This window comes from Camelus ferus, chromosome 7, assembly GCF_009834535.1.
Source record: "Camelus ferus isolate YT-003-E chromosome 7, BCGSAC_Cfer_1.0, whole genome shotgun sequence".
NCBI classification, from domain to species: domain Eukaryota; kingdom Metazoa; phylum Chordata; class Mammalia; order Artiodactyla; family Camelidae; genus Camelus; species Camelus ferus.
This window is the reverse complement of record NC_045702.1, coordinates 24,542,686-24,566,087: the sequence shown is the minus strand read 5'-3', so window position 1 is coordinate 24,566,087 and position 23,402 is coordinate 24,542,686. Positions and strand designations below refer to the sequence as shown.

The 23,402-nt window shown below is 37.8% G+C and overlaps 1 protein-coding gene and 1 long non-coding RNA gene across 2 annotated transcripts in view; one reads left to right on the top strand and one right to left on the bottom strand.

Moving 5' to 3' along the window:
- LOC116664860 overlaps positions 1 to 23,402 on the bottom strand; it is a 33,702-nt gene continuing 10,300 nt past the window's right edge. Inside the window, exons 2-3 of the long non-coding RNA XR_004321352.1 lie at positions 12,398 to 12,479; positions 1 to 88 (exon numbers count right to left, since the gene is read on the bottom strand). This is a non-coding gene — a long non-coding RNA (uncharacterized LOC116664860). The remainder of the gene's footprint in view (positions 89 to 12,397; positions 12,480 to 23,402) is intronic.
- SPAM1 (sperm adhesion molecule 1) lies at positions 13,139 to 19,674 on the top strand. The gene is made up of 3 exons (XM_032483587.1): positions 13,139 to 14,092; positions 14,556 to 14,645; positions 19,088 to 19,674. Exons 1-3 carry the CDS (start codon positions 13,139 to 13,141, stop codon positions 19,478 to 19,480), a joined length of 1,437 nt encoding a protein of 478 aa, XP_032339478.1. The 3' UTR covers positions 19,481 to 19,674.

Genomic DNA, 23,402 nt, shown 5'->3' with positions numbered 1-23,402 from the left:
CTTACATTTATTTGGTCTTTACCATGTGTCAGATGTAAGGGAAGGAAAAAAACCTTTACTTTACCCTCTTAGATTCTGCAGTGGGGGCCTGTGAATTGAAATGACAAAAGACAGATTAACAGGAGAAAAATACACCAACTTTATTTAATTAAAAAAAATTTTTTTAATAGAAGTATAGTTGATTTACAATATTGTGTTAATTTCTGGTATACAGCAGAGTGATTCAGTTATACATATTTATAAAAACCCTTTTCATATTCTTTTTCATTATAGGTTATTAGTTCCCTGTGCTCTACAGTAGGACCTTGTCATTTACCTATTTTATATACAGTAGTTTGTATCTGCTAATCTCAAACTCCTAATTCATCTTCCCCTCCCTTTCCCCTTTGGTAACCATCAGTTTGTTTTCTATGTCTGTGAGTCTCAAGCATTATTTAGTATTTTTACATGTGCATGGAAGCCTTCACAGGGAAAAGGGAGACCAAGATGTAGTTAGGACCAAAAGCTTATATGTCTTTTTAACAAAGAATGATAAAATGTGAAGGAATGACAAGACAAGGAAACAGGGTTTCAGCTTCAGGAGCAGTAAATTGTGACTGGGAAGTATATGAAGGAAGCTCCTGGAAGATAAGGGGCGTTTTCATAGGTTCATTCATGCAGATCCACTTTGGTGTCAACTCCCAGTCTCTGGTGTTAAGACGTTCCCTGCTTCCTGGCACCAGGAGTACACCTTTCCCATGAGAAATCTTCTGTCCTGCTTCAGGCAGAAGGCAGGAGGTCAGAGAGCCCTTCTCATTTATGCAGCTCAATCACCTTCAGCTCAAAATAACCCAAATACTATGCCCAAGTGGCACATTTGGGGGTGGAATGTTCTGAACCTCTTCACAGGCATCGTACTGAGTGATTTTTGCACATTATTTCACTAAAATTTCACAACAGATCTGTGAGATAGTTGCTCTTAATATCCCCATATTTTAACTGAGAGAAAAAAAAAAAGAAAGAAAAGGAAAGAAAAGAAAAGGAAAACAAAACTAAAGTTCAACGAAGTTAAATAGTTTGGGCAAGGCCACATTGCTACCAAGTTGAGAAGCAGATTCCAGGCCTGCAGGTTCTCACGTAGAAAACTGAGTTGCTTAGTCCAGTAGTTTAGACATTTACAGACATTTCTTTAAGGAGTCCCAAGACAGCTCAGAATTCTGTTGTGGTTGCTGAAGAGATGAAAGAGATTTAATAATTTACCCAAGGCCACTTAATTAGAAAGTGACTACTCTTAGGATTCAAAATCCAGGCATGTCAGACTCAGAGTTTTTGGGTATCAAAGTGGTTTGATCCATTCCACAGTAAAAAATGTAGTTGACATTGTGACCCATTGCACACATGTGTAAACATATAACTGATGGGAAAAGTTAGTAAAATGATACTCACCCTAACTACATGGGGTGACCGTCTGTGTTTCCTATTCTACCCTATTCTATTCAATCTGATCCTATTTCACTCTGTTATAATCTATTTCACTTATTGTTTTTAAAATGCACATTACAACCAATTAAATCAATGTTGTGACCCATTAACAGTTTGTGACCTGCAATTTGGAAAAAAAAATGCTAGGACTAAGCCAACTCAACATCACTTTCTTGGATAATCATGTTCACAACTACCCTCAATTTGTGCCTAAAATGCATAGGACTACTTAGATGATTTAGTTTTTGCTCTGAAATGCTCTTTGTGATTAGATCTTGGCCAGAGATCATCTCAGTGTTGAAGGACTAGCCACTGTCTCTTGTGGAAGGGTTGACTGAGCTCTTCCATTTACTTCAACTGGCAGTGTGTGGTCTTTGTTGAGGCGGAAACACCCAGCTTCTCAATCCATAAGTGGAGATAAAAGGACTATTTAATTGTAAATGCAACCTTTACTGAGTTTCTACACCTTGAAGTGAATTTTGCTAGGATGACTCTTCCTCTGTCCATCTTTCCTTTCTCACTGGCCACAATCTTTAGAGGAGACTTTGATCACCGCTGTTATCCCCATCCCCTCCCCACAAAGTCCTCTGTGTTGTCTAAGAATGTCACTATCCATGATAAACATTTCTTTGGGTTTCTTGGACTAAGAATTCACAATTCCTAAATTTTTCTAGAGATATCCCTAATCTAATTACCTATATTGGCTCTTTGGGCCTCCTACAGGTCAAAGCCAATTTTCTTTACACCTTATGACAACCATCTTTCTTATAGTTTGGGGTAAATGCAAATGAACAGATATAAGCAAGATGTAATAATACAGGTAGTCCAGGGGAGCTAACACTGCACTTCGGATTTTCAGGGCTTCTTGTGAAAAATACTTCACAGACATCCTTTCACACATCATCCCAGCACCCCTGGGAGTTAGACTGATCTAGGTTTTACCAATATATTTTCAAAGAGTTGAGTGATGCCTAAAAATTGAATAATTTGAATCATCTAATCACTGCATAATAAAGCTAAAAACAGAAATAGAGCCTTAATCCTTTTCTGAATCTCCTTAAGCCCCAAAGTCACCAGCCTTAAGGTCCCATTGGTGAATGAAAGACTCAGTTAAAATAGAAAGAAAAAAGTTAAAAGTAAATGTAAGAAGAGGAGAGCTCTTCTTTGCATGTGTGGTAGAATTCCCCAGTGAAGCCATCTGGTCCTGGGCTTTTGTTTGCAGGGAGGTTTTTTATTGCTGATTCTATATCACTTCCAGGGATTGGTCTGTTCAAATGATCTATTTCTTCTTGATTCAGACTCACAGACATAGAAAACAAACTTATGGTTACCAGGGAGGGAAGGGAGTGGGAAGGGATAAGTTGGGAGTTCGAGATTCGCAGATACTAACTACCATATATAAAATAGACAAACAACAAATTAATACTGTACAGCACAAGGAACTATATTCAATATCTTATAGTAACTTATGGTGAAGGAGAGTATGAAAACGAATATATGTATGTTTATGTATGACTGAAGCACTGTGTTATGCACCAGAAGTTGACACAATATTGTAAACTGACTGTACTTCAATAAAAATATATACACCAAAAGAAAAAAAAGGAAAGAAAAAAGTCATTGTAAAGGGAAACACCAGTAAACATTTCCACTGCTCTCTGGAGCATACATACCATATCTGCATCTTGGACTGTATCATATCATGAACTAGAGAGAATGGTGGCAGTGGGGGCAGTTCTGAGAGAGTAAGATTAAACTCCCCGCTAATTGTAACCTCTAAGATACCTTTTACTTTCATATAACAAAGTAAGATAAAACAAAGCTCTTCTTACTTAAGGATAATTGTCACCCCTTCAACTCTTTATCGTGTTAATGCTTAAGATGTGATAAATGGGTTTTATCTAACAGATAACTTGTACCTTGGAGAAGGGTAGGAGATTAAAACTGAGTGAAGCTGGGGAAAAGGAAAAAAATATTTTGATAAAAGGATTAATTAATAGATTCACTCATTCACCTACTCAATGAAGTACACGTGGACCCCCTACTCTGTACCAGGCCCAGCAGTGGGAAATTGGAACTCAAGAGAGAGTTTACAGTCTAGTGAGGGAGACAGACTTATTTCAGATTTGAACATAAACTGTGACTGGGGCTAAGAAATAAGTACACTTTTTATGAGAGCCTTTGAATCATTTGCAATAGTCTTGGTGGCAATCAGAGATTAACACTTCACTAGTCAGATCTATTTGGAAAGGCCACACAGTGGAAACAGTCAGAGAGAGATATACCTCTAGGCTCAGAAGAGACATTTTAAAAATCTAAGGCAAAGAGATTAACACAAGAGGTGCAAAGCAGGATCCCTCTGGACTGAGATGTATGCAGTTCCCAGGTGGAATTCATTTTGTCCATAAGAGCCTGTAACCCCAAGCCCTTCTCCTTCAAAGGAACTTTTGTGGATAATGAAAAATTTGAGTTTTATTTTTCTTTACAGCCTGGCTGAAAAGCTGGTCTAGACTGAACTGCCACACATTCCCGCTAGGAAGACACTTGGTTGCTGGAGTCTTCAGCCACAGTTTTGCGTTCACAAAATGTGCATTTGTAAGGTAGACTGCAGAACATGGCATTTTAGGGTGATAACTATTACCACTTAAAACTCTGACAAGATTTTTGAATCAGTCCTCTGTCCTAAGTTAAAAATTCAATCTGCCTCCGAAGTGCTCCATTTAGAAGCCTGGTTATCTCTATAGGCTTCAGATCTCTTAGATAAGAGGAAAATACCTGCTGTATTGTGTTTTGAAGCTGAGCTCATCTTTGTCTTCAGTGGTATTGATGTGCAGTCTTAATGAAGGTGCTCAGATGCGTTTAATGACATTGGGTCCCTATTGTCTTTGGACAAAGGAAATTTATGAATACATAGGTGTTTTATTTATTTTAGGCTACAGTGGCCATTTAGATCATTGACATAATCCCATATGTAGAAGATTTAGTAACTAGGACTTTGACAATTCAGAGAAAAAACCCAAAACTCATCTGACTGGTCGAGCAAAGAGAAACAAAAGTTAATACTGCTAATAGAAGACCAATTCATAGCCCATGTTATGGCTACTCTACTTTTGTGAATTTCATGGTGCAAGGCACCAGTAATAATGCAGGTGTTCGTTATTCTTCTTAAACTTTGACTTGAATAGTACTGTCAGGGAGGGGGAAATATCCCTCTCTACCCTTCTTGAGTTCTTGTGGCTGGACTAACAATAAAATCAACACAAGACAGATTAACAGGAGGACAACTAATTTAATATCATGTGCATGAGAGATCATAAAGGGATGCTCAGAGAGTCATCAAAAGCAGGCAGCTTTTATATCTCATTACATAAACAATAAATTTGTGAGCATTTGAGAGAACAAAGAGGCTTGGGTTTGAGAGCTTAATTAGTAAAGTTAGGCTTGGGTAGTAAATTATTAAAGCAGAAACAAAGTTTGTTTATGTGGGCTTCTCAGCCCTGAGCAACTTATCTCTGGTGATAAGGATGTCTCTATTAGCCTCCTGGTGCAGGAAGTGTACCCTTCACAGGGGAGATTTATTTCCTGTATTCAGGGAGACAAAGAAGAGTCAAAGTGTCCTTTTTGTATGGGCTGCTTTTCAAGGAACTTTAATTCGAAATAATCCAATGCCACTTTGGCATATTTTGGGACAGCCTGCCTGCCCTAAGCTCCAACAATAGTAAGCCCCTTTGCTTTTTTGTGCCAGGCAGCTGAGTCACCGTAACCACAGAAGAACCAGGATTGGTCCCAGAATTATGGCGGTGGAATGTTGGGTTGACGGCAAGTGAGGCATCGCCAAGTTCAGCCTAGGGTCTGACAGGTGGCACTGCAGGGAGCATCCCTAGTGAAGCTATTGTGTTTTTAATTAGCCTCTAGAATTGACTCTTCAAGACTTTACGCAGTTTTTCGATTACTCTGTTTCAGTCGTATCTGGGTGTGTCAGTGCTTCATGCTTGGTTGTAGAAAACGTATTTGTCTTCCGAGTAATGTTTGAACTCTGGCTTCTGGCTGCTACACTTTGGTTTTTTGTTTGACCATCTTCATTTTAAAGTGTTACCATAAGCCATGATTTTGAGTTTATTGAAATTCAAAGAAGATCAAGGTCATTTATTTCATTAAATGGTTAACTCAATAGCATACACAAGACTGGGGACTGACAGATTCTCTACTGGACCATACTCATTAGGTCCACTGAGCTCTCCTGTTGCCTAGGTCCCAAACCCTGGACTTCTGTAGCCTTTCCTACAGAGTCCAATTCTAGCAAGAATCCTGCAAAGTCAGTTTACTAGGAGTTCCCCATCCTCCATACCTGATCCCCCAGGATATGTAACCAGGTTCCTCATCCTCCACCTTCCCCCAGGTGATGTCTGTCTGATCACCTGGCTTGTATTCAGCAAGGATCCGGCCTGGTGAGTTTAGCCAGACCCTCCCTTTACCCCTGATGTTTCTTCTTAGTTATTTTTCTACCCACTGACCACCCCTGTCCCTTTGCTCCTTGGCTATAAATCCCCACTCTTCCTCCTTGTATTCAGAATTGAGTCCATTTCTGTTCTGAGGAGTCTTCCCTACTGCAATAGTTTTTCTTCATAAAATTTGTTTTTACTGCTTTAACTACTGTCCTGTTCTAGTTTTTCTTTGATGGTTTTGAGGCTTCTGGACAATATGTTTTGGTTCTTGTTTGAACATCTTTATTTAAAAGTCACCATTGGCCATATTTTGAGTTTACTGTAATTCAAAGTATGTCAAGTTCATTCCTTTAATTAACTATTAACTCTTGTGTGTATCTATTGAGCATCAATTAAGTGGCTTGGAAAATTGAACAATAACCTAATCCTACATGTTTTCCAATATATCAATATAACTTAAGGTTTCAATATTTAGAATTCATGTTTAATCATCCTGTGGTTTTCTAGCTTCTTAGATGTATTACTTCTTAATTATGTCTTGTCACAACAGGACAAACTTCTATTGCATAAAATGAGCATATATAAATTATATCTGTGTTCCACTATCACAATTAAATAAAATTAGATTTTTGGGATTTCTCTTGAAGAACTTTGTTATTTATTTGGCTCTTTTTTTCCTCCTCTCCTCTCTCTCTTCCCACCTTAAATATCTTTTTGAAAATATTAAATATCAATTCTAATTCATTTCATTAATTTCTTAAGGAGAGACTACTTTTACAGTGAATGCCGTAATTCCTTGAAATCGATGCCTTTAAGTTCTTTCTATATGTTACGCTACAGAAATCTGTCATTAATTTAACAGAATGCTTAATAATCAAAACACCTGCAATGAGCATTTGTTTTATCATTGTTCTTAAACTGATTTCAAATGCTAATAAGCAATGTATAAGATTCTTATGTTAATTTACCAAGCTTGTTAATCTTTTCTGTTAGGAGGCACTAAATTTGCTGAGATTCAAACACACATATTCAAACACACACACACATACCCCCACATGCACACACACAAAAGTTCCCTTTCCCCTAGTCACACAATTACACTTCAAAAAAATTAAGTCTATCTTTAATTGACTGGGCAAAGAGCTGTCTTCTCTCACCCAACAGGTTAAATACTGTAGAGTTATTAGATGGTCTGGGACAAATCTACTGACTTCTTAGAGGAAAACTCAAATTTTGTTTCAAAAGTAAGTTGTCTTTTTAAATTTCTACTGTATAGCCTGATAGGGAAAATGAGATATGTCTCTCGGGGGGGGGGGGGGGGCGGAGAGAAGTTCTGTAACGTGCCATGTCTTTAAGACTACGTCTTTGGCTTTGGGAGGAGGTCGTTTGGCATTTAATTGTGCTTGGAAGGAGATACACAGATTAAGGATTAGCAATTTCTTTAGCCTTGAGAATCTCCAGCCTGTGCAAAATTTATCAGGGGGAGATACTGACAAAGTTAAGACAGAGTAGGAGAAAGAACCAATAATGAGGAATAATAATGATAATAATAATACTAAAGAGAAAGGGGAAGAAAAAAAGAGTTGATGGAATGCCGCCCAAAATGGTATTAACTTCTCTTGTTGAATCAGGTTTATCACCATGTCCATTTCTGGCCAAATTACTTGTAAAATATCATAGCTTAATAAGAAATTTTCTAGGAAAAATGTCTCACTTGAAAGCTCCTTTCTTTCCTGAAAACATGCATAAATTTTTGCTATAAGAGAAGAAAGTTGCACATGGATTTTTCTGCTTTGGGGATATTATGCTGGTCTCTTATTTGAAAAGTTTGCTCAGAACTCAGCTTGGATTTACTATAATTTGCAAGTGGAGGGAGAAGTCAGCCTCTGAGTTGAAATGATAAACTAAGTATTTCGTAAAGGATATACACCCTATCACATGTGATTAGTATATAAAGGCTACAAGAGCAATAAATTAGGGGCCTGCTGCTCACTTGGAATTTTGCTTCTTATTTTTCATATGAAAGCATGATTCCCAGGGTGTGGGTATAATTTAGATACATTAAAACTGGGATACATTAAATTGAGAGTTCGAGATTTGCAGACACTAACTAATAAATATAAAATAGACAAACAAGTTTATACTGTATAGCACAGGGGACCATATTCAATATCTTGTAGTAACTTAAGGTGAAAAAGCATATGAAAACCAATATATGTATGTTCCTATATGACTGAAGTATTGTGCTGTACTGTACCCCAGAAATTGACACAATGTTGGAAACTGACTATACTTCAATAAAAATATATTGAAAAAATTACGTTCAGTATCCTGAGGCCAGGGGCTATTTGCTGAGTACTGTGACAATGCCTTTATCCTATTCAGTTGTCCTGGGGACTGTAGAGTCATGGAGACTGAGAAGAAGCTAAGGAAAGGAAGCATGAGGGGAAACTCATAGAAGACAAGGGTTATATTATCTTGGCATCGTTTCCTCGTCTCCAGTGATAAGACTATTCTCTTTCTGGTTCAAAGAGGCTGTTTTTCTCACAGGAAATTTTATGTCCTGCTTTTAGGAAGAAAATGGAGGTTAGAAAGCCCTTCCTGCACCTGCTGTCTCTCAGATGCCTTTAGCTGAAAATAGTCAATATGCCAAAATGGCATTTTTGGGGATGGCATGTCCTCATCTCCTTCAATCCAAATAAACACATAAGTAGAAAAACAATGACCTCCATGTCCTGATCACCCAGTTTCTACCATTATTAACTCACAGCCAATCTTTTCCACCTAAACTCAGATCCCCCCCTTGCCACCTAGTCACCCTTCTCCAACCCAAATTATTTTGAAGCAGATCTGTATAGGACATTAAATGACATTTAAAAAATAGTTTTTCAGGTTATCTAAGATATTTTATTTTTATAAGAAATTTCACTTCCATTAGCTTAATCAGCTTTGTTACAGATGAAGGATCATGGCGGTAAAGAAAAGAGGTTGAAGGACTGTCTTTTTTATTTAGTCTGGTTCCATCTAACTGTTCAAGCCAGAAGCCAAGGAGTCATAAGTTACTTGCTTCCTTATTCTTCCAAATGCATCTGGTGACCAATGGCTGTCAATTCTCAATCTCCTCCTGAACCTATCACCCTGCTACTCTCCACCTTATTTATACTCCTTCTGTCTTGTCCCTCTCTCATTGTATCTTGTATAAAGTGCTTATAATAATCATTCTGAAGTGAATCTGATCATCTCACTACCCTAACAAAATACTATATTGGGCCAAGGACCCCTGATTGACAACCCAAAACTCTGTTAGCTGACATTTTCCACCTCACTCACAATGTCTGAACACTGCCAACACTTACACGTACAGAGATTTGTCCATATTTAAAATTGATATTTCCACACTATAAAAATGGATGTATTAAAAATTGGAAGATTTGGCACCACTCGAAATAACGTGAGCCAAATAGCAGACGTTCTTTTAGGACAGGATATGAGCTTCGGCCTTGGCCCATCGTTTCACACATCTTGCCTTTTTCACTTATTTTGTTACTTGCCTAAGGGCTGCAATCAGAATTCCTTGGGATGGAATCTGTCCCATTACCAGCATTAACTTTCTTTCTTTTTCAGGTCCTCAAAGTTCTCCCATATTGGATTATGGAATGCATCACTGCAAAGACTAGCCCTCTGTGTCTAATCCTTGCCTCTATTCCCAGCCCCTACACCTACTTGGGTTTGTCCAACTTGAGCATCGTTCTCTGTTGGGAGCCACATCTCATCTACCCAGGTGCCTTGGTATTTGGCTCTCATGGTGCATTAGGCATATCCTAACACCCTGTCACTGTGCTTATCACATCTGGCCGTCAATTTCCGCACTTCTAATACTTATCAGGAAGAGTGTGCTGTCTCCTCCTCCTCCTTTAAATACCAGTGCTTGCCACAGTACCTATCCTATAGTTCAATAAATGTTGGATGAATGATTGGCTGGTTTAATTATCTTTAGGTAATAAGACCCCAAGTGGATTGAGAGGTGCTTAGAACAATTAAGATCACAGCCAATCCAAATATACTCTTTGCTAATCATAAAGCTCTGGGCCTGTGCTAGTTCCTCTAATTGGGTCTCAGAAGTGGATGTTGATAATCCCTAAGGTTCTGCTAACAGTCTAAATGGAATTCATCTTATCCTTTGACCACAGTCACAAATCAATGATCTGTGATCTCTGGATCTTGCATTTGTACTTAAGATCTGACAACGTTTCTCTCTGCCATTCTTCTTTTCCTTTTTTTCTCTCACATAATGTTAACACTTATCAGTCTCTCAACTATCTGTCTATTTGCCTAGAGAAATTAAACTTCTCTAGAAATCTTGCCTCTGGGACTCATACGTGCAGCCAATTTCAAGTTCAAGTGAGGCTTGCTGTCTTTACGTGCTTTGACTCTGCTTATTGCCTCAGCTCACACAGACACCATCTGTCTTGCTTTGTATGGAACAGTGATACCTGAGGAGGTTATGTTGCTAAACACCAGATAGCCCAAAGGTTGGAAGGGTTTTCCTTTCTCCTTAAACTATGAAGCCTTCAAGAAGGTTTTATTCCACAGAATGAGGCTCAGAGACATAGGTTCTGGCTCTGGCTGTGTCACTGGTTTGTTATTTTTAGGTCAGTTTGGGTAAAACAGTTACATAATGATACATAGAAATATACCAGTCTTTCTCTTGAAGCTGAAACTGGTTTGAGAAAAGAGACTTGTAGAAGCTACAATCCTTTTTTTTTTTTTAAACCTTTGATGATTATAATGAGTTTCCTAGGGCTGCTGAAATAAATTGTCATTAACTTGGTGGCTTAAAACAACAGAGATGTATTATCTCACAGTTCTGAAGACTAGAAATTCTAAATCAAGGTGTCAGCAGGGCCATGTTCCCTCTCAAGACTCCAGTAAAGAATCTCTCCTTGTTTTTTCTAGCTTCTGTTGGCTCCTGGCAGTATTTGGCTTTCCTTGGTCTGTAACTGCATCACTTCAGTCTCTGCCTCCATAGTCACATGGCCTTCTTCCCTGTATCTCTGTATCTCTGTATCCTCTCCTTTTCTTATATGGGTACCAGTAATTGGATTTAGGGCCCACCCTAAATCTATGATATTATCTTAATATCCTTAACTATTTGTACCTACAAAGACTCTATTTCCAAATAAGGTCACATTCTGAGGTTTGGGGTAGAAATGGATTTGTAGGGGGACACTGCTCAACCAATTAGAGTGACTATCTTCCTTTAAATGTCAACAGCTTTATCACTTTTTTTTTTTACTATAAAAACTTTTTTTATTGAGTTATTGTCATTTTACAATGTTGTGTCAAATTCCAGTATACAGCACAATTTTTCAGTTATACATGAACATACACACATTCATTGTCACATTCTCTTTCGCTGAGAGCCACAAGATCCTGTATATATTTCCAGTACAATTTTGTTTATTTAGTCTACATTTTGAAATCCCAGTCCCACTTTTTAAATTTTAAAATTCACATTTACAATTTTCAAGGATAGAAGTGTTCATTTCTTCCTGAAGATTTCTGTGAGTAGAGAGCTTTCCAATAGTCTCATTCTGCCCCATGTTTTTCTTACATAAAGTGATCATGTGGAAATTAGGTTTGAATGTTAATTATTTTAATAAGCTTAACCTACTTTTTCCTTGAAGTATAAGGACATCTAATTCTTTCTTTATTCCATGTACTTGTCCCACTCCCTGCCATTCAGACATTTTTATTGGTAGTTGGTAGTTGAACTAGTCTTCTCCCCAATATTACTTTAGATGAAGACCTTCTAGGTCATAAGTAAGAAAGTTTATAAGGGCTTAAACGGTAAAAATCTTTAGCTCCTTTACATGTTCTAACTATTAGGGGAAAAACCTATTATCTTCAAAGCATGAGACTGCAATGGTTCTTAAGATTTTATTTTGTTCCATCTATGGTGTTCTCTTTAGAGCAACTGCTTTTTCAGCAACAGGAATGAATGAATGATTTGCTATGGTAAAGACACACATTCGTGGGAAGAATGGTACAATCCACATTGTACCCTCACACAGCAGAACACTACTACTGGATTATGAAATGCATCTAATTAAATGGAATCTAATTAAAATAAATGTTCCAGTTTCCTCCTAGAATCACAGAACATTTAAATACATCTTCTTGTAGGTAATTTTTGCAAATACCAAATGTTAAGTAATGCCTAGCTTAATTTCCTATCCTTGATTCAGACATTATTGTACCAGAGTGCGCCATAACTCTTCACATTGGGACAGTCAGCACAACACAATCTCAATTATTAAAAACTATAAAGGACCAAAATTCATTTTTGCTTTTATTAAGCTAGGTCAGAACCAATTCTTTTAGTAGAAGATATAACATTGTAAAATATTTTATTAAATTTAAACAACACGAGTGTACAGTACTTTGAGATATCATTAAGAGTCCTGTTCTAAATAGAAACTTCAACTTACCCCTCAAGAGGAGATTCAGTTGGATTCTTTTGACTTATTGCCTCTGACAGAAGTGACTTTGCCTCCTCTTTTACCAGCATCCCTTAAAAAAGAAAAACAAAATGATGAAATCTCACAATTCGATGAGAGATTGTTTTCACTTTTGGGTAGACCACTACAGAGTGCTTGTCCAAGAAATAACAAACAAGCTTGAGAGGTTCAACTTGGAATTTCTTTTCATTCAATAGTTTTTTTGCTAAGGCATTGCTCAGTACGGCATTCTGCACAACTAGGAGGGCACAAGGGAAAATGGCTGCATTTACTTCTCTGCAGGTTCAATAGTGATTTGGAAAGATGAGACAAATATTAGCTATTACAGGATTTGTATCCTACATAAGAGAAAATAATTTTACTGACTCAAGCACAGGAGTCCTCCATCTTCAAAAGTTGAATTAAATTCCTTGCACTTAAAGTTGGGAATTTGGTAAAGCTTGTGATCTCTGATATGGAAAGGTAGTTTAACAAGATATCCTATGTGTGTTTTTTTTTTTTTTCAGTTATAGAAGAAGCAATTTGCAAAACATTCCTAAAACACAAAAGCAAGAAGAATAATATTAAATATAAATCATCATTATATCTTTTCATCAATCAAAGTGGCTTCATTCTACTGTCTCTCTTCTGTGCTTATATCCTGCATCAAATATTGGATAAACTAAAGTGTGTAGGAGCAACAAGTGCTTTTCATAGTCATTGCTCTTCATGATGGAGGCATTAAGGCTCCATCCCATCTCCTTAAGGAGTTTTGTTGGGTCCAATGGAGCACCCCAGGCAGTGTTCACCTTCCTTCTGATTCCGTGTTGTTTGACTCGGGACTTCAGATCACCCCCTCTTATTCCAAATACCCCTTTCCTCTGGGTCTGGAATGCCCCAACTGAACTTTGTAATAGATTTAAGGTGCCTCCAGATCTGAGACTCTTCTCTTTGGTGGGAAGCCCCCAGAAAGGTGCCAGAGGACAACCTATTGCATTATTTTATGCTGATAGACTTGGCTACTATCCTCACATAGATGAAGTAACAGGCGAAAATGTGCACGGAGGAATCCCCCAGAAGGGATCCTTAGAAAGGCATTTGGAGAAAGCTATAGAGGACATTTCCTATTACATTCAAGTCGATAACGTGGGCTTGGCTGTCATTGACTGGGAAAACTGGAGGCCTACCTGGGAGAGAAACTGGAAACCGAAAGATATTTACAAGAATCAGTCTATTGAGCTAGTTCGGCAACAAAATACAACACTTTCTGACTCAGAGGCTGCCAAAGTAGCCAAAGTAGAGTTTGAAAAGGCAGGAAAGAGATTCATGCTAGAGACTTTAAAGGTGGGAAAATTACATCGGCCAAATTACTTATGGGGTTATTATCTTTTTCCTGATTGTTACAATCATAATTATAACCAACCTACTTACAATGGAAGTTGCCCTGAAATAGAAAAAAGAAGAAATGCTGCGCTTGACTGGTTGTGGAAAGAAAGCACTGCCCTTTTCCCATCCATTTATTTGACCACCAAGTTAAAGTCTTCTCTACGGGGTGCACTCTTTGCTCGTAATCGTATCCAGGAAGCCATTCGGATGTCTAAAGCAGCCAAAGCTGGACGTCCACTTCCGGTGTTTGTATATGCCCGTCCAGTTTTTACTGATATGTCTCTGAAATACCTCTCTCAGGTAAGTTAATCAAGGTATGAAGTCTATAGAATATTGTCCACAAATGGTGTTCAGTGGAATTCAATAGCACTTTTGAAGGGAGTGAAATTTAGCTTTTAATCTGGAATGTGCACACAGGTATTTCTGCATCACTATATGAATGCAAAACAAGGATATATTTTATTTTAATGTAGTCATATAGTTATCTTCACAACCATGGAGAATTGGGTAGTATAGACAATGTATTAACTCAGTTCCTTTCATTCTTTTTCTTTTATAGGGTTTTGTCAATAAAATTGAAATAGTAGAAAATCTGTATTTTTGTTATTGTAGGACAGAGGTGGCATCAAAGATAGACATAAGTAGCGGGGAAATATTTAAATGATTATTGCTGGGTCAGCAGTCTTGGCTTTGGTGTAACTGTTCTAAGAGTAACACTTCTATTTTATTCCTCTCTGTTAACTCTTTCCATCACATTTGCCAGGATGACCTTGTGCATACAGTTGGTGAAAGTGTTGCTCTAGGCGTCTCTGGAATTATAATGTGGGGAAGCGCCAATTTAAGCCTAAGTATGGTAAGTTGAAATTACAGGAAGTAGGTGAAAACATTTCTACTTTTAATGTTTTTGAGGATTTTTGTGGAATTGAGTAATAAAATAACTATGTTTGGTACACAATAGTATGTGCTCAATGAATAACAGAAAAACCAAACCAGCTTTCATTTGTGTGGTTGGGTTGTAAGGCTCTTTTCCAGTGAGAAAAACAAATCTGGTGAGATTAATCGAAATTCTCTAGGCTATGTGGTTAGTAAGTAGCAAAAACAGGGCCACAATCTTGGTTTTCTGATATTTGGTGTTTTTTCTACTATATTGTGCTGTCTTTCTTCTCAAAAGAGCTCAACTAGTTGATATGCATTCATTCATTCTTTCATTTGCCCAATTACTGTTTGGTAATTACTTATTTATTTAATGACAGTTTATTGCGGGGGGCCAGTAACTGGGGGGGGGGGGGTTGTGGGCAGTTGGGAGTTACTTTTTGAAGATATTGCTAAGTTGTTCAAAGCTTCCCTAAGGGAGAGGAAAAGGAACCCTTCTTTATTTCCCATGGGTTATATTTAGTAGTATCCATTTTAAGTAAAATTTTAAGTAAAACTTGTTTTATTAGGAAAATGTGTTTATTTTGTTCTGTATAGTGTTAACTGTACTCATTTTCTCCTGACGCATTTTCTTTAGCTCAAAAAGCCTTTAACTATCATGACCTAATCCTTTCCTCTCTTCCTTTATTTTTCATCCTTGTTTCATTCTCCATATCAGGCCTTTATCCTTCACCTCTTCAGTCTTCTTGATTCAAAACATGAGTAAAGCTATCACATGGACGCTGCTGAGCTGGAGCTGAACTTTTCCTTCTCTGACGGATGTGGAGATACTTGTAATGTAGGTGCCATGGAGAATGTCTAATGATGCTTATGACCCAGAACTCTTCTCCTGGGACCTACAGAGAACAGCTTTATACTCTTAAGACCAGAAGAGATCTTTTGATATCTTGTCCTTCAGACAGACTAGCCAGATTCTTCCTTTATTTATAAAGATACTTAACAGCAGTCTCCCTTCAGAAATTCTTTCAAGGTAATCTGAGCCCTTCTACCTCTTTGGTAGATTCTGTTGTCTCCGGTTTGATCACCAGTAAAGAGAAATAATATAAAATGTAAGTTCAGGGAAAGGTATATGTCCCCTTTGCAAAACTCTTATATGTCAGAAAATTATTTAAAAATTCTAAGAATATTTCAACTTTTTATTAGTTGTTTTCTCAAATTTATAAATTCTTTTCTCAAGGATCCTGTTACTTCTATGATGGAGCCATTTATAATTTCCCCATACTACTTCCTCTTTTTTTTTTTTTTTTTAATAATTGAGTGCTCCACCTGACTCTGATGAGGAATGAATCAGGCATTCTCCAATCAGTAGGGGCATGGCATGGCATACTAGTCAATCATCACACTTTTTCAAAATGGCACTTTAATCTTAGATTCACATTCTTCTGCCATGACTCTCAAATCACCTTCCGTATTATTCATACAGGGACAGTCCTTCAACTTTAATATGATGATTTTCTACTTAATAACACTGCCTTGAAATGGTCCCTTGTGGACTCTATTCTGTATATGTCTTTTACCTTTGCCAATTGATGATCATTTTGACTATTGATTCTGTCATTACGTCCTCTTTTTTCTATGTCATTTGAAATCAACAGAGTCACAGATTACTTGTCCTGCTTCCCCTGATTCATTGACAACTTGAGAAACTGGTAATTGCAGGTTTACTTACAACGACTGGAATCAACATGAAACAGTTGTTATCAGATGTAGGCAAATCATTTCCTTCCATTCCATCTTATTAGATCCAGTTGTGTGACAGAGCCAGCTTCTACTGGTCCCAGCCCATGAGACCTGATTGTTAACTATTCAGAAATTTTGTGAAGTTTGTTAAACACAGCCGTTATTAAATATTAAATTATAAAAGCTTAGAAGAAAATAAAGTATGTTAAAAACAAAAATAATACTCAAAATGTGCTATCATCCATACTTTTGAGGTTATTTACATCTGTTGTATCTGTGTAAGTAGAAATGGTGTTATGTAACAGTCTGCTACTTCACACCATACTACCGTGCTGTGTAACAATGGAGTACTTGATTCCTAATTCTGCACTCAGTGATGTCAGGTTGGTAGCTTAAAACTGGCCACGGTAGGAGTATTTACACCAGGGATATTAACAATGCTATAAACCAGGCTTTATCTCTTGGAGAACCAGTTTTAAATCTTTTCAAAGACCGCATCTTGTGCAGTCTAAGGATTCTCAAAACATTCTCATCCTTTTACTCCTTTCCCTGTGTAGTTTTTGTATCTGTAGACAACTGCAATGTCATCTGAACTTGGTATAAATTCTCATATATCCATGGCACTGGTGATGCAGTGTTGAATACTGACAAAGTCCCTGCCTTCTTGGAGCTTATTTAAAGTTGGAGGGGAAGAAACAACACAAGACAAGAAAAATATTTGACAAGCACCATGCAGGAAATTAAAATAGTAGATATGATAAAGTGGATAGGAAAGGTTTCTGAGAAGGGTATTGTCTAATTAAAGCTGTGATCTGAATGACAAGATGGAATCAACCACGTTAAAAATTAGAGAGAAGAGCATTCTGGGCAGAGGGAACAGTAAGGGCAGTTTGAAATGAACCTGCCATGCTTGTGGGACAACTAGTACATAAGGCTGAGTGGGTGACAAGAGGGTTGTACAAGAGGAAGGAGAGATTACACCACATCAGGTGCGTACAAGTTGAAAGAAGCTGGATTGTATTTTAAACACCCTACAAAGCTATGGGAGGGTTAAGAAGAGGTTTTCTATTGCTGTCATAAAAATTACAACAAACTTAGTGGTTTAAACAGCAGAAAAGTGTTATCTTACAGTTCTGTAATTCAGAAGTCCAACAGGGACCTCAATGCACTGAAATCAAGATGTCAGCAAAGTTGCACTCCTTTCTATGGAAGGCCCCTCATTTGCTCATTTGAGTTGGCAGAATTCATTTCCTTGTGATTGTAGCAACAAGATCTCTATTTTCTGGCTGGCGGTGGCTAGGGGTCATTTCCAGCTTCTGGAAGTCACCACCTTCTTTCTCTTTTGGCCCTCTCCTCTGTCTTCAAAGCCAGCAATGCTGGCTGAGTCTCCCTTCCCTTTGAATTTGCCCTCCTTCTTCCATCTAATTTTTTAAAATCCAAGCTTAAAGTGTTTCTACATTATTAAGAACCCTTGTGATTAGACTGAGCCCATCCAGATAGTTCAGGATAATCTCTCCACCTCAGGTCTATACCCTTAATCATATCTGGAAAGTCCCTTTTGCCATGTAAAGTAACAAAATCACAGATTCCATGGGACTGGGGTATGAACATCCTTCTTGGAAGGCACTTATTCTGACTACCATTGATGGCATCATCTCAAGGGAGGCAACAGAAATAGATTTGAGTGGAACCTGCCAAGATTCCTCAGCTTTCCTGATGACCCACCACTACCACTTCTTTGGTCTTACTGAAGGAGTAGCACAGACAGCTCACTCAATGGAACTGTTGATCATGAAAGAAGCAACCGCCTTCTATGTTTTTAAAAGGATGGCGTCCCAGTTTTAGAAATATCAGTTTCAAGATGAATCATTTTAGTTGCTCATAACTCATACTCTGCCAAATATCTGTAAAAGAGCTGTCATTAATTCACCCAAACTTGAGTTATACGTAACATTTAACAGAAAGTATACTCGGCTGAACCTGTTTAGTTGTTTTGAGCTAGCAATTTAGAAACCACTCTTTCCAATGCGCTTTAAACTTGTCTGACAAATGTGATACTTAATACATTCACTTACACTTCATATTATTTATAAATTGAGGGCCAACCAATGATATGCTGGGCCTCGTGCTTAGCACTTTTATATACACTGTACCTTTTCATCTTCATGATAGCCCTGTAAGGTGGGTGCTGTAATTATCCTTATTTTACAGTGATGCATAGCCAAGTTATTAATTTTTCCACGGTCCCCCAGATAGGAAACTAAGACTTAGAAAACTTAAGAGATTCCCAAGTTCACACAGTTGATCATCAATGGAACTGTGACTCCAGTCTGGGCAGATGGATCCCAGAGCCCACGCTCTAAATCCTCCCACCCTCATTGTACCTTTCTGCCCCTTCCACCCCCATTAGTTTATGAATTACTGAGGAAGACCAAAGCTAGAGTACATCAAACCTCAACTGGTCAATTATTTAGTGATATGAAATGGCATGTGAAACTTACAATTGTTACCAAAAACACATGGAAGAATCTTGCTTGTTAAAGTAAAAAAGATAAAATATTTCTACTTCTTACTGGGTCTGTTGTCTTTTTGTGCTTCCTTAGAAATTGCTTAATATAGTGAATTAATTCACATATGAAATAACTTGGATCTTAATAATCTGATCTTCTTATAATTTTACAGCAATCTTGCATGAACCTAAACAATTACATGAAGAAGACACTGAATCCTTACATAGTCAATGTCACCCTAGCAGCCAAAATGTGTAGCCAAGTGCTTTGCCAGAAACAAGGAGTGTGTGCAAGGAGACACTGGAATTCAAGTGACTATCTTCACCTGAACCCAATGAACTTTGCTATTCAAACTGGGAAAGATGGAAAATACATGGTACATGGGAAGCCCACAATTGAAGACCTGCAACAATTTTCTGAAAAATTTTATTGCAGTTGTTATCCCAGCACCCATTGTAAGGAGACAGCTAATGTAACAAACATTCATACCATTCATGTGTGTATTGCCAAAGATGTTTGTATAGATGCCCTTCTAAACTCAGGTTGTTCTCCTATGTGGAAATAAAGATTCTCTGCCACATTTAGCAATATCTCATCCTTCACACCACCTGACACAGGGTCTCCATGTGTTTCTGGGAAAGATCTCAGTGGGTGCCTCACAGCCAGGTATTCAGCGGAAGCCACGTCCAACAACACCCAAGAGGGCTGTCAGAGTGTTAACTGGAACAACACTTCCACTCAGTGATATATTCAACACAAAAAAATCAAACAACCTTTTCAAGTACAAGTTCAGCGCTTATTAGATTTCCTGTACCCATGCTTTATGTTTTGATATGTTTTTCATTTTTTCATTTAATAGTTTAGCTCGCTTAGTTTACTTTTTTAAGCAAGAGATGATACCTGCATATTTAAAGTTTCGTATTTGAAATGTGAAACAAAACTCATGGCCAAGACAGTATTTTAATTTTTTGAGCAGAGATTGCTTTTCCATGATCAAATTGAACTTGAAATAATCATTGATTGAGAAACAAAGAATTGTGGCTAGCATCTTTAATTTTCAAAATCATAGTCCGGGCAGTGTTATTACTAAATCCATTGAACACATTTTCTTTTGAAACTTAAAGTAGACTCACTTATTAAGAGAGCATCAGGGGGAGGGTATAGCTCTGTGGTAGAGCACGTGCTTGGCATGCATAAGGTCCTGGGTTCAATCCCCAGTACCTCCATTAAAAAAAAAAAAAGGATAAACTTAATTACCCCCCAATGAATAAAAAAATAAATACAGGATTTAAGAGAGCATCAAATTTGCTTTGTAAGATGATATCCAGGTTTGTATTTTTGAGTTGCCATGAGAGTGTAGCAAATATTTCACATACTGTGAATGTATATATAAAACTAAGAGCTACCTGTTGTATTCTTGGTTCTACCAAAGACTGACTGTAAGGCCTATTAATACTTAGGGGCCTAGTGTTCTTCTGAGAAAAGTGACAATTTGAATAATGCCAATTTACTCCAAATGAATGTCTATAAGTAGCTTGTAATTTGTAATAAAAATGTCAGGACAATATCAAAGCATAATATCTTATCTTTTAAAATGTAATATCCTAAATGCACTCATCTGTCTCAAGCACAGAATTATAGTTTTTAGCTATTTCACTTGATAATTTGTTCAAGTTGTGCTTTTGTAAAAAGGTAACTTTTAAAAAATGATTATCCTGTCAACTTTTGCACATGGTTTAATATGTCTTCAAAATTCGTATACGAAGTATTCTAACTTTCTTTTCGCTCTTGATTGTCAAATTTGACAATCTTGTGCATCTAAAGTGCCTTAATTCATCTAAGCCTCCATTCACACCCTTCATTTAGCATTTATCGAGAGTTTATTCTCTGCGAGGCTCAATTTTAAGTGTCACAGGTTCAAGGTGAAATAGCGTACTTCTTACCATCAGTGAGTTTGTTGTATATTTGGAGAAAGACAGACATTGACTAGGGTGTGAGAAGGGCTGTGATATAAGTTCAGCATGCTCCGCTGTATAAACGAGAACCTGAGCATGTCAGAGAAGGGTTTCAAAGATGTCATGAAAGAGATGATGTGTCCGTTGCCTTGAAGGCTGAATAGCAGTTAGGTCATGTGGAAACACAAGACACAAGGGCCTTCAGTAGAACAAAACACCGAGTGTGGTTATTCGAGTGGTATACAGTGAATGATGGCCAAATGATGAAGGCTTTCGTAAAGCATACAAAGAAAAGTGGACTTTACAAGGAAGATGCTGGCTGGCATGGGTTCTTCCCTTCTCCTGCTTCTGGGTCTTGCCCAAACCTGGTGTTCCTCATGTGGTCCTCTGTGTAGCTGCTCAGTAACCTTTATAAATTAAGACTCACAGAACAAACAGGAAAGGAGAAATGCTTTTCTCTTTGCTAATATTTTGTTCTTCTATAATAAGTTTATAAGTCTACATATTAGCTAAAATGAACAATATGTCCATTTTAAAGTGTGCTTTTACTATGTACAATAGCCAAGACATGGAAGTAACCTAAATGTCCATTGACAGATGATTAGATAAAGAGGCTGTGAGACAGATACATATATATGCACTGGAACACTACTCAGCCATAAAAAAGAATAAAATATGCCATTTGTAGCAACATAGATGGACCTAGAGATGGTCATACTAAGTGAAGTAAGCCAGAGAAAGAAAAATACCATATGATATCACTTATATGTGGAATCTAAAAAATAGAGAGACAAATGAACTTATTTACAAAACAAAAACAGACTTACAGACATAGAGAACAAATTTGTGATTACCGAGGCCTGAGTGGGAAGGGGAGAGGTGGAGGGACAAGTTGGGAGTTCAGGATTTGCAGATACTAATTACTATATATAGAATAGATAAACAACAAGGTCCCACTGTATAGCACAGGGAGCTATTTTCAATAGCTATAGCCTATAGTGAAAAAGAATATGAAAAAGAATATATTTATATGTATGTATGTATGTATAACTGAATCACTATGCTGTACACCAGAAATTAATACAACATTGTAAATCCACTACACTTCAATTAAAAAAAAAGTGTGCTTTTAGACTAACTCTGAAAGGAGCATCTCTCATTGAAAAGTCATTTTTGGAAAAACCTTTTTGAATTACAGTATCTAGTGAATGGCAGTTTCCTTTGAACCTGACAAACAGTGCAGTCTCGACCCTGGGTCTAGGACTGCCATTGCAGGACTCTGCAGCTTGCCTACCAGCGGCCCCAGTTCAGAATACTAAGACTCACATTATCTGTTTCACATGCAAAGCTGCCAGGATGGTTTCAACACAATCATTCTGCTCAAGGTACTGACATTTTGATGACACAATTGATAAGGAGTGGCTAAGAATTTGTACGTGAAAACCCATCAACAAAACCCATCAATAAAATTGAGAACATGGATATTTCTCGTTTCTCCTCTGCTGGCAATCAGAGAGCGGGGGAAGGAAGGAGGTGGGGGAGAATGCTGGGAGAGAAAAGATAAGCAAAAGAGAACTAGAATTCTTTGCTTTCTCTAACTCCATTGAGGATGCTAATTTGCACAGGATTGAAAAGAACATTCAATACAGACACAATTTGCCTTCAATTCCCTCTTAAAAAGCCAAGAGCGTTTGTACTTGAATGCCCTACCTGGGCTGACCTGACAGATGTCACTGCCTCCTCCTTCTCCCTTTGCCTCAGACTTCCTCTAAGAAGAAAAAATGATGAAGCCACAAAGTGCTGGCACTGTTGGAATGTGCCAAATCCGCAGACGGCTAGGTACTTGTAGGTTATGGGTAAAAAGTCACTAAGCTCTTAGAGGGGAGGGTGTAGCTCAGTGGTAGAGGACATGCCTAGCATGCATGAGGTCCTAGGTTCAGTCCCTAGTACTGAAGGAGGATTAATAAAATGGCTGCACTTAGGCTAACAGATTGCTTATTCTTATGCTTGCCCTTAAAAGGGTCAACTGACCTGAGTGACTGTTTGCTACTCACAGTTCCTGGCGTATTGTTAAAACTAAAGCTATTGATCTTACTGATTCTACTTTATTCCAGTAATTGAAAGTAATAATCAAGCTTGGTATCTGAGTCCTTCTCCAAGGAGAAGTTCACAAGACTGTAACCTTACAAAATAGCCTGAATTACCAAGAAGACCACAGCTTGAGTGCTCACGAGATAAAGAGATCTGACCTCTGGGATCTATAGAATTGGTTGTCTGGAGGCATCATGTCACCATTCTAAGTCTTCTGGTGAGAAAATGATTCTGTTGCTTCTTATCAATGCTTTATTGTTTGAGCTCTGGCTATATAACCACCCCAACCCATGTCCAAGGTGGGTTTACAGTTTTGTGAGTCCCCTTTGCCCGGCAAAGCAATAAAATTGCCTCTTTTCTTCTAAACTCCAAGACCTAGTCTCTGGGTTATTTGGCTCATCAGAGATGGGGGCCAATCTTTCGGCAACAGTACCTCCATTA

Coding starts and splice junctions, on each gene's coding strand:
- SPAM1 (XM_032483587.1), top strand. CDS start 13,139: ATGGAGGCATTAAGGCTCCATCCCATCTCCTTAAGGAGTTTTGTTGGG. Junction 14,093..14,555: donor CTCTGAAATACCTCTCTCAG/GTAAGTTAATCA, acceptor CACATTTGCCAG/GATGACCTTGTGCATACAGT. Junction 14,646..19,087: donor CCAATTTAAGCCTAAGTATG/GTAAGTTGAAAT, acceptor ATAATTTTACAG/CAATCTTGCATGAACCTAAA.